This window comes from Microtus oregoni, unplaced genomic scaffold, assembly GCF_018167655.1.
Source record: "Microtus oregoni isolate MIOR12 unplaced genomic scaffold, Mior012 000010F_ref0000083, whole genome shotgun sequence".
NCBI lineage: Eukaryota > Metazoa > Chordata > Mammalia > Rodentia > Cricetidae > Microtus > Microtus oregoni.
In genome coordinates, this window is record NW_024543069.1 from 35,013,665 (window position 1) to 35,025,733 (window position 12,069).

Genomic DNA, 12,069 nt, shown 5'->3' on the forward strand with positions numbered 1-12,069 from the left:
CACAGCCTTTCTGAAATAGTAAAACCCTCCTCGGATGGGTAAGGTTGTACAAACCACCTAGCCTTTGTTACCGCAGATCCATTTGTGAGCCAATGACCTTGCGCTTCCACTAAGCAATGTGATGAACATGGTTAAATGGAAATGTCACCATGTCCTCACCAGGACGGTGGCATGAGGCGTTTGATTCTTTGAGTTGTTCACATGAAGTTTTGCAAACTCATGTTGTCCTCCATTAAAACACAGTCCCCACCGTCTCAGAATGCAGCCCGTTCCATCCTTCAGCCAGATGATGAATGTCCTTAATTAGAAACGCTGATAACTGCACTTGTCCCCACAGACCTATTAATTATCCCAGTCACAGACACTCTGAAGTGGAACTTTCTGGCCAAAGCTACAGTCGAACTATTGTGCTGTCTTAGTCTCCCTGTTTGGATGAGGCATTTTATTTATGTTCAGATAAACGTCATCCCCTTATTAAATGCAAAGCCACAACTTAACTGTCTACACATATGTGCAAAGCACATCACACACGCCATGTCATGTTAGTATAATATGAACATACTAGGTACTGTATGGAAACCTTGAACGAATATTTCCTGAGCTGATGGGGGTGGTAAATTGGAGACTCTAATTTACAAATAGACTCCCACAAGAGCGCTTTTAATGATGTAGAGTCATAAATACTTTTTAATCCCTGAGTCAGTGTTTTTATTAAATAAAAATGTCAGTCCCCAAAGAAGAAACTCATAAATACTCCGTAGAAGAGAATGTGGTGGGCAAAGGTGGAAACAGTTCATCTCAGGGAGGAACTTTTCCTTGATGTCATTAGAAGTGCCCAAAGTGTGCAGCTAGGACAGACCCCAACAAAGGACGTGGCTCTAATAATCAGCCGGGGGTTTGGGCTTTCATTTCGAAACCATCAAGTTTTAAAATTATATGTACCTAACTAGCTATTGTGTGAGTGTATGAGATGGTGGACTATGTCTTCTTCTTAGGAGCACCAGAGAGTGCACCTGAGTGTACACAGGGTTCACACCTACAGAGTGTCATCATTCCCTAAGGAGTACCCACCGGAATACCTTCTCTGTGAAATAAGTGTTTATATCCAGCATCTACTTGACTTCTTAAACTGGGTTTCTCATTATATCACAAATAAAATATGTCTAAAAATAATTCTGGATACTCTGTACTAAAATATTTGTTTCATAATTTTTAAAATAATATTTTATTGACTATCTAAGGATTTCCTGCAATGTATTTCAATGATATCTACTCCTCTCCCTCAAATCCTTCCACATCCACCCCACCCCCTTTCCCACCCAACTTTGCTTTTGGCTTTGGTGTTGGCTCAGTGGTTCCTTTGTTTGTTTTATCGATACAGTCCAATTTATGGCGCCCAACGGCTCCTAAGTGTGAGGCCTGCCATGGAGTGTGACAAACTATCACACATCAAAGAAACCTAACAACAGCCATCAATTGTCAACAGCTTCTAGCGCCTTTCATGCCCAGATCCCACTTCTAAACTGGGATTTTGCCAGGATCAAGCTTGCACCGGCCTTGTGCAAGCTGTCACGGTTGATGTGCAGCTGCCCAATAAGGTCCAGAGAACAACACAGCTTCCTTGAGGTCATCCACCACCTCTAACACTTCTGTTTTTGCCGTCTGCTATGAAAACCCCTGAGCCTAGAGAGAAAGGCTGTGATAGAGATGTCCCATTTAGGGTCGAGCACTGCAGTCTCTTATTCTCTGCACACCGACCAGTTAAGGGTATCTGTGCTAACTGCTAAGTAAAGCTTCTCTGGTGAGGTTTGAGCATCTCACTGATTTGTGGGTCTAGCAGGAAGTCAGGAGTTATTTTAAGACTCTGTCCATCTAGCAGAATTGTAGAAGGTAGGTTCCCTTCTAGGGCTTATAATCTGTCTAGTCACAGACTCCTGGTCAAAGTAACAATGCCAGGTATGGGTTCTGTCTCAATTTCAATCTAAATCCAATCTGAAATGATGGTGACTCTCATAACATTCATGCCACTATGTTCCATAGGTTGTGACTTGTCCATCCAATCATTATTGTAACTCACAAGGTTCATAGCTGGGTGACATTGGGGATTATTGTTTTCCTCCTTCCCGTTCTACAAAGCTAGCCAGTAGGAATGATGCTCCTCAATGAGGACCAGATTGACTTCCCTGTGCTCTATGACCTGCATACATGGTGACTTCAGCAACAGAATCTTATCTCAAGTCCCAGAGGGAAACCAAGAGCATTATCTGCACTAAAATCTTTACTCTTCACATTTAACATTTGCTCAGACCAATGGTCTATGTATGAGCCATGTTTTGTTTATCTGGTTTCTTAACTTTCTTTACCTCTCCATCCATGTTCACATCCAGAGGATTGTATCTTCAAAATGGACACGATCATTAACTACTGCCTGAGTGGGGTTCAGAATGTACACTATCTCAGCATATTAAATATGTTTATATAAAGAAATTTGGGAGGTGGTGAATCAAAATAATGGGAACAGCCTCCCTTTGGTGGGAGAAGCATTGACCCTGCCCCTCTACTCATACTTGACTCAAGGAGGATTTTAAGCACTTAAAACCATCAGTTTCCTCTGTGGATCCTTAGTACCCTGTCATCATCTCACACAGGGCAGCCTGAGCCTTAGGCACACCTACTGCATTTCCAGACAGAGATGAATTTAAATAACCAAGACCAAGCAAACCACCCTGGAAGCCCAGCCATGGGTTACTAAACTCTGCACTTTTCCTTACAGGAGGTTTTTTCACAAATACTGATCAAAATGTAATGGGACTTTAAATACACGTACGATAAACAAACATGAACGGCAGGATGGCAGATGTGACGTGGTCTGACTGAAGCCTCTGTTACTCCACTGATGGCTGACTGAATGGTGTCCCTGTCTTCCCTCACTGTTCCATGTGTGTCCTTCCAGCATCTCTGCACTGAGTGGACGAGGACACTCTTCTGCAGGAGTGTGAGACCTTTCTTGGGCCAAGGTTACACCTGTAGCTGCTTAATCCAGCTAGAATCCCTAACCAACTCTCACATAGCAGGCTAATGTGTAATTGATAAGGAATTTGGGCATTTCCACTCATCTAATAAGGCGCCCATTTTGTTTCTGGGGATTCTGTTTGAGCAGACAGAGGAACCCGACTCTCTCTCGGAAGGGTGAAATGATTGAAGAAAAATACAAGCCAAACACTCAGGTACGTTATGTCCCATATAAACATATGATTCTAGACAGCAACCAGTATTAAAAAGAAACTGTTAAGTGTAGGAAGAACAAGACCCTGGCTGATGGGGAAGAGAAATGTAAGTTTAGCGCCAGGGAGGTCCCATCTGAATAGCTGACATTTTACCTAAATCAGGGAACAGAATAACCAGGAAATAAATGTTCCCCTAACATCAGTTGTAAGCCTGTGGGTCATGACCCCCGAAGACCATCAGGAGGCATAGACATACACATTAGGATTATAACAGGAGCAAACTGACAGTTTTGAAGTAGCAACAATAAAAGTATATGGCTGTGGGGTCATGGCAACATGAGGAACTGTATTAAGGACTGCAGCATTAGGAAGGCTGAGAAGCACTGCATCAACACAACAGAAAGTAATCAAAAGGAAACTCAGCACGGATGAGTGCCCAATTCATACAGAGCCCAAGTGCAAAGGCCCAGAGAAGGAAAAAGGCTGTGGGCTCCCTAGCGAGCCTGGCATCAGCAGCGGGCAGTCACTCTAGTGATGAGATGCAAAGAACTCAAATCCTATGCAGCGGCCAGGTTCTGAGCTCTGAGTACATGTTGTCTGGCTTCAAACTAGCAAGCTGGGGCTGGGATGCAGCTAAGTGCAAGATAATGACCTGGAATGCACTAAGCTATGGCTTCAGTCTCCAGCACCTCATAAACTAAGCCTTATGCTATAAGTCTGTAATTCCAGAACTAGGACTCAGAAGGTGAAAGTCACCATGGGTATTTAGCGAGTTCCAGGCCTGTCTAGGCTGTGTGAGACTCTAAAAACCGAAACTAATAACATTATTGCAAGGAATGAAAGGGTGGGAGGAAACAGTGGAAGCTGGTGCCCCTGTGCCATGATTACTTGGGGTGAAAGTGACAGGAAGTGTTTGGGGGAGATCACGCAGGCAGAAAGAGCCTGTGGAGTTTGTTGTGCTCTAAAGCTCCAGAGGAGTTTTGGAAACCACTGGAGAATTTTTACAACAACAGTGAGGTTTAGTGATCCAATTTATGATCTCAAAGGCTCATCTGCTGCCTTTAGAATAACACAGCATGCAGGAGAAAAGGTAGCCATAGAGGGGGCTGTCATCCCTGCCTTCACATGGGCTGGGGAGTCACGGTGGAGAAGACAATCATGGCGGTTTTGGACTTTGTTGAATCTGAGCCCACTTGTTAATGAACTTAGTCAACAGAGGAAGCTGGATGAAGAATGGTAAAAATTTTCCTTCACTACCTGTGTAACAAAGAGGGGTGGGGAGGAGTCACATTTACTGTGTGTCTACTAAGCTTGAGAAACATCTATCAAGTATGAGGCCTGATACCAATAGCTAATAACCCAGTCTCTTACCTGTTTGTGCAATAGAAATTATATGCCAGGATTAATATTGCAAATAAGTTACAGGCAATGTGTCCAAAGCATTGGAACTAGAATATGGAAGAAGTCTCTAATCCTAGGGTCTGTGTATTTAACTCCAAGGCTGGCTTTTCATTTTATAAATTAGCATTCCATACTAAACTTTTAAGTATACTGTGCTGGCTTCTCTGTTCATGCTATTTATTATACCTTAGATGTCTTAGTACTGTACTGTGAGAACATGGCTGGCAAACCCTTGCAAGGGAGGTTACTTAGAAACAGGGCACGTAACCCTGTGAAGGACATTAGCCATGCCAACATGATCTCCTCAGCCAGGAGAGCCAGGATGGCTTTCATTCCTCCCATTTCATTGGAAGGCCTCTCCTCTGCTATACCACATACTCAAGAAGACATCAAAGAAAGCAACACATAGCACAAATGCCAACAATCAACACATATAAAGCAGGCAAAATGCCCAATCTGTGGCTGAAGACAAGCCGAACATCCTGTATAATTCAGCTGCAGCACGTTCAGCATTTTAATGGTATAAGAAGGCTGAGCTGGAATTTTTATTCAGCCTGTTCTGCTGCGGCTTTTCAGTGGGGCAAATTTGCTCTCTCCCAAGTTGAAAGGCCGAGCGGTGCTTCCCAGGAACATGGGACAGAGAGCTTTTGGCCGAGCGGTGCTTCCCAGGAACATGGGACAGAGAGCTTTACCATGCACCGCCTTGCGGACATTGGGTCAGAAAATGGAAGACAAAGTTGGGAATTTAGAGTCCTGCCTAGCTATACACTATGGCGTCAATTCCTAGCATATGGCCACAGCTGGGCAGCTCTAGGCTGTCAACAAGTTAGAGTTTCAAGAGAGAAAAGCAGGCGATTTGCAAGATACGGAATGAAACTGTTGGGCTTTTTCTCTGACGAGCATTCTGACTTTTTTCCTCGATTCTTCGAACACACCAAATTTGACAACATGTCATCTGAGATCTCACTCCTTCGTCTCTTTCTGAATGTTTTTATGTCACCTATTGCTCTGACTGTTAAATCATAGCAACCAGCGTGCATTTCAGTCCCTTGACAGAGATCTCAACCTAGAACACAGGAGTGAGCTGTGGTTTATGAGACCTGATACCACCATTTTTTTATACTTCCTTGAAAGTCGGGTTACTCATCCTGCCGAATGTGTAGGGGGTGTTGCCTTCAACCCCGAGGCAATAACAAAAGCTTGTATTGTTTTGGGTGTCCCTAGGATTTTCCTTACCAACAACTCTAAATGAGCATTCCCATGCCTCCCACTGGGGTTTTGTTAGTCCATGACTCTTATTATCATCCTAAGTGGTATAATTTCCTTTAATTATTTAAAAAAGACCTTTCCACTACTACCAGTTAATTGTGCAACATGGATGGGGGATATCTCACAGGGCGCCTCCCTTAGATGAAGAGCTACAAACAATGAACCGCTACTGAGAGAGGGAGACTCAGCCTTCTGCAAGGATCAGTCCCTGATAGCTTATCCAATACAAGAGTGGTCAGCCCTAACCACTTACACATATGAGCAATGCTAAATGGATTCAGTGGCTTATATTCAAACATCTGTGTGGTGGTGATAATACTGAAAGAAAGGTTGTATACTTGAGAATGAGTCGGGGGGGCACAGGAGTTAGAAAGGGAGAGGTTGGGCTAAACACAATACTCAAGTATTAAATTCTCAAAAATGTAAAATTAAATAAATAAGTATATGTAGAAATTATTTGGGCACAGGGTGTGGTCATCAAGGCTGTGACTGTCAATGGCTTGGAAATATTCTAGTGAACTCTTTATGTTTGCTTTGTGTTGTCCAGATAAACAACATGGCCAGAAGCAACTTAGAGGAGGAAAGGGTTTTGTTCAGCTTCTGCTGTCAGATAACAGTCTGTGACTGGGGGGAGTTAGAGCAGAAACTCAACACAGGAACCTGGAGGCAGGAACTGAAGCAGAGGCCACAGAGGAACGCTGCTTCGTGACTTGCTCCTCAGAGCTTGCTCATTCTGTTTTCTTATACTGTCCAGGACCACCTGCCTAGGATCCTCTGTGTGCTGTGCATTGCCTATCACAGATCACCCCAAAGTGCACTTCTGAACCCGATTTCCCTCCCACACACCAGAATGTCCACCACCATCCCAGTACAGCAAGTGTCATGGAGGCAGATGCCTTGAGGGGCGAGGTTCCTCCATGCAGTTTCTGCTCCTGACACTTCCTTTCCACAAACAGTATGTGTGTGTGCTAGGGAGTGTCTGGGGTTGACCACATGCTTCCGGCTTCAACAAGAGAAGACAGCTGAGACTGGAATAGTTTAGCAATGAAACCTTGGTTCTAAAACCCAACTCCCGACTAGTTTCCACTGAGCTCAGTCTCTCTTCTCCAGGGCTGATTGGTACAGCCAATTTCCATTGGATTTATGGGAGGATGCTCACACCAAGAGCCCAAGGACTGTGAAGGATGCAGAACATGGATGTCACAAACAGGTCTCAGATTAACTTGGATTAAAGTTGCATGTGGCTGACACACTGTTTTCTGTTCCTCATTCCCTGGGATTTCGAAGCTTTGATATAATGTAACAAGGTAATTCATACACACTAAAAACAGAAGGGATAATACCAGGGAGGAGAGGGGGAGGGAGAGAAAGAGAAAGAGAGAGAGAGAGAGAGAGAGAGAGAGAGAGAGAGAAGGCAGGAGTAGGAAGAGGAGGGTAGCACTCACTTAAAAATGAGTGACATTGTCCTTGGAATATGTCACTAAGTGTAATTCCCAAATCCTCCATTGGTTTTTGAGTGGGTCCATGAAACAGTACACTGACTGCATGCAACTGATCATATTCAACAGGAATTTCGGCATAACATATTAATATAAAAATTTTACAGTAAAAGGAGCCCATTTGAGTCTTTCAATATTCCATAGTGACACTCTTATATCTATAGCACATGAAAAGCATATACATATCTTCATATGCTAATATAGGCACTTGTGGTTATATACATGTATCATTTCAGTTATTGGAGGTCATAGCAAATCCACCTTGAGCATTTCAACAAATATTTTCCTTAAATGCATCAACATAATTAAAACATTGGATATAAGGCATTCATTCTCAGGAAATAATTTTATACAAGTCATCTTATAATTTATTCACTATCTTTGGAAAACTCAAACTTTTAGTCAACAAATATTTAAGCAACTCTAACTCCATCAATCAAGGCATTCAGATTCTCTAGGGATATTTAGTTGCTTCCATTTTAGCTTGAAGTGTTCTGTATGCTCACAAAAACAGACTATCAAGCAAAACAAAGCAGTGTAGAGAATAACATTGCTTGTAAAACTCAGGTGTTCTGTTGCTACATGACAAACAATTTATGTCACTGCCATTTCCCAAAACTGAAGGCTAGATAGTTTTTATTAGGTTTATTCTATGGAAGTTTATCAGGGCAGAGGCTCCTGGACACGCCAGGACTCAGCAAACACACCTGGGGGTGATAATACTGAGAAACCACAGGCTGAGTGAACTAGAAATTGGGACACTTTTTCATCTCCAGAATCTTCTAGGACTATCTAGATGCTTTCAAAGCTGAAGTACTTCGAATTCCTCCACACTCAGTGTGTGGGAGTAGAAGGTCACACTCATAGGGGCTCAGGTAGCTGTCACAGCGAGGAACGTTTCCTGCACAGAAGCCGCCCTCTCTGGTGATGTGGAGATTCTCCCACCATTCCACACTGAAATCTCATTAGCTATAGTCAGTGTATTTAGGAACTATTGCAAGCATTAGGAAATTTCAATAAATGGGATTCGGTTACAAATAAAGCTAAATCCATTTGCTCCTGAGGCTCGGACTCACAACCGAGCAAACTAGTCAGTACACACCTGAATCAGTAGCTGTGACAACCAGGACGAAGTGATCCCTTGCTTCCCGGTCCAGACTCTGGGTCACCAGAAGCTCTCCACTGGCCGTGAGGGCAAACGCGTTGTCTTCATTTCCGCCAAGCAGAACATAGGAGAGCTGGCTATTCGGTCCTTGATCATCATCTCTTGCAACCACCTACGGGGGAGAGGAGCCACATAGCTGCCATGAATCACCTATCATGTGAAACAAATGAACCACTGCAGGATAACTCAGAGGATAACAGTGCTGCAAGGCCCTGCTTCCAAAATAGAGGACTGGAGAGCCGGCTCAGTGGTCAGGAGCATTTGCTGCTCTTACAAAGGGCCCAGGTTCTGTTCCCAGCACCCACACGGCTTCTCACAGTGATCAGTAACTCTAATTTTAAGGGATCCAATGCTCTCTTCTGACCTGCTTGAGCACTAAGCATACATGTGGCACACATACAACATGTGCATACATGTGCGAGTGTTAACCATTCATACATGTAAAATAAAGTTTAAAGATTTTTTAAAGTTGTAAATTATAGTATGTACTATATATATATATTCATAGTCAATGAGTAGGATTTGAGGAATGTTTCCCATGAATTGTACATTACGATTTTTCTTGTAAAGAAGGAAGATAAAACAATGTTTTGAACTAACTTTTCCAAATTTCGACATCATCTTAGGTGTGAATATTATTCTCATAGTAAAACACAATTTAAAAATGCTCCTCAAATGAACATATGGGGGTAAAATGAGTATACAAAAAGGAAATTACGAAATCTCAGGTACAATGTTCATAAGCATCGATTTTGAAGATCCTCTGTGTCTATCTCCCCCTGACAGTGAAGGATGGAGGAGGTCCTGAACACAGTCTAAGGAGAAAGCCTATTGCTTTGCTGTCAAATGACAATATAAGTTGTGTTTAAACATGCTGACCTGGAGAATGGTTCTGGGCAGGGTCCTTAAATTCTCAGGGACATTCACGGAATACGGAGACAGCTCAAATACAGGGATGAAATCATTCATGTCAAGTAGAGTGATGGAGACCGTGCAAGCATCTGTTCTGGGGCTACTGCCCCGATCCGTAGCCTGAACGGTTAAAGTGTAAGCAGGGGTCGTCTCTCTGTCCAAAGACTTAGCCACGGTGATGGCCCCAGTCACTGAGTCGATCCTGAACTCCTGATGTGTGTTTCCAGCCACGATGCTGTAGCGCACCTGCCCGTTGGTGCCTTCGTCACCGTCTGCTGCAGATACCTGGGTTATGTCTGTGCCAGTGAGGGTGTCCTCCTTAATCTGAACCCTGTACACAGACTGAGCAAAAACTGGGTTGTTATCGTTGATGTCCAGGACCATAACCACAACTTCTGTAGAGGAGGACAGGGATGGCTGCCCTTTGTCTGTGGCTACCACCGACAGGCTGTAATTGGAAACTTCCTCTCTGTCCAGCTCTCCAGTGAGACGGACCTCACCATCGATGGTCCCGATGCTGAACTTGTTACCCAAAGGATTCAGAAGAGTGTACTCAATGTAGCTGTTGGGGCCACTGTCTGGATCTGTCGCTTGAGCCTTGAAGACAACAGTATCAATAGGGGTGTTTTCTGGAACGTACATCAACTTGGGGGAAAGAAACATGGGTGGGTTATCATTGACATCCAACAAGATGATGGAGACTTGGGCTGTGCTTGTGAACCTGGAGGCAGGAGGCTGGGGCGAGTCATGGACCTGAATGACCAGATTGTAGAAGGACTGGCTTTCCCGGTCCAAAGCCTTGAGGGTTTTGAGGACTCCATGCTTATCCACTGCGAACTGCCCAAGGCTGTCACCTGAAGCGATGCTGTACGATAGCTGAGCGTTGACACCTAGAAGTGAGAGAGGCAAAGTTAAGCTTATTGAACAGGTGATGGTTGTAGCCTAAGCCACACCAAAGGTTCTGAACACGTACAAGAATATTTCTGATGCGTTAACCACCATAAATGATTTTCTGAGTGATTCCACATGAACCCCTCAAAGTGAGTGTGAATGATTTAGCTATAGCTAAATACACTTCACAAATACTGCTGCATGCATGACTCTTTTCCTTTGAGCTTTTGATCTGAAAGACATTTACAACCTGGTGTACAAATGATCTATACGGGGTGTGTTGCTTACAGCAATGTTGAAATGCTAAATTACCAAAGTGAAGAGGAGGAAAAGGTTCCAGAGAGCAGATATCCTTCTAAACATTTCTCTGTTTCTATCATGTAACCCCCTGGGGCCCAGCACTACAACCGCCACTTTCTATATCATTAGCTAAACGTTCGTAACTTCGGTAATTTATTGAGGGCGACACCGGTTTTCAGAGAAGGGTAAATAAAATGTTCTGATGTTGGACATTAGTCATGGATGCTTAAAGTCTCCTTTTACATTTCTTGTCAGAACTAATAAATACTTTTTAATTCCTTCGAAGCATCTGGCCAAGCAACGTCCTTTAAGAAAATGACCCCTCTCAAGGTTTATGTACATTCAGACATTTGAAAGAGTATTCCTTAAAGGAACCGTTAGCAGTAAAGTCATAGATGAAAGACTTTGGGCAGAAGGTTCCTGCTGTCGCTGGCCCATGTTTAGATACCATCATTTTTGTTCTTGATATATAACACTTGTCCATTTTAAAACTATATACTCATTTTACAATGTTGCTGAAATGATCGTAGCGAAGGAGGTGAGGAGAACGTATCAGCCATTATGTTTTAATAACTCATTGAAAGGGAGGCTCTGGATATGCATCAAAAATAGAGAGCCATGGGATTTCTGCCTCAGAAATTGCAGTATTGTCCCGACTAGCTCACAATGCCACCTAGGCTCTCCCATCTCATCTGAGGGAAATTCCAAATCTTCAGCACTCTGGGTCCTCCCTACCAGAAACAATGTCTACTCTTTGCCAAGAGCCTCCTAGAGCAGTTGCCTAGCTCTTGTGAAAGATTCTCCTCAGTGATGTGCAAACCTTTGAGTATCCATTTGCTTTCATTTTTTTTTTTGGCTCTCTGGTTCCTTTCCAGGCAAATTACTGATGTAAAACAATCCTTTCTCCTCCAGTGTGGTCCTGTTACTCTGTCCCTGTGACCTGAGGGTCTCTCTTTAGCATCCTTTCCACATGTGCCAAACAAGGAACCCTATTTAGATGGCAAAGTCAGCACTGAGGTACTGATCTAACATTTCTCGGGTGAACTTTGACACACAGGTCTCTGGAGACATAGACTGTACTGTGTAGCCATTCATCTGTGGGGTTTGCTGCAGACTCCTTCAGATGAATGGAGCAGAGGTGATAAGCTTAGGAGCCTGAACAATAAGCAAAATACAAACAACTGAAACTCAGATGCCACACATCAACCCACCTGCAGGAAAGGAAGGATGGGAAATGCAGACCAGACAGGTCTGCTAAAGGCTTTAGCATGTCTTACATCTCTCCAGGTTTGGGAAGGTTCCACCTGGTATGATCTGTGACTGAATATGTAAAGGGTGCTTTTTACATAAAGTGCATTTTTATAAGTACATTTTTAGGATTTCCTAACACAAAAGCCAGAATCAA

General features: G+C 43.4%; 1 protein-coding gene across 2 annotated transcripts in view; it reads right to left on the reverse strand.

Annotated features, from left to right (window-relative positions):
• Fat4 (FAT atypical cadherin 4) overlaps window positions 1-12,069 on the reverse strand; it is a 130,069-nt gene that overhangs the window by 50,260 nt on the left and 67,740 nt on the right. For both annotated transcript variants that reach the window (XM_041659198.1, XM_041659197.1), the window contains exons 5-6: window positions 9,441-10,363; window positions 8,499-8,673 (exon numbers count right to left, since the gene is read on the reverse strand). In XM_041659198.1, the coding sequence (XP_041515132.1) occupies window positions 8,499-8,673; window positions 9,441-10,363 (1,098 nt within the window). The remainder of the gene's footprint in view (window positions 1-8,498; window positions 8,674-9,440; window positions 10,364-12,069) is intronic.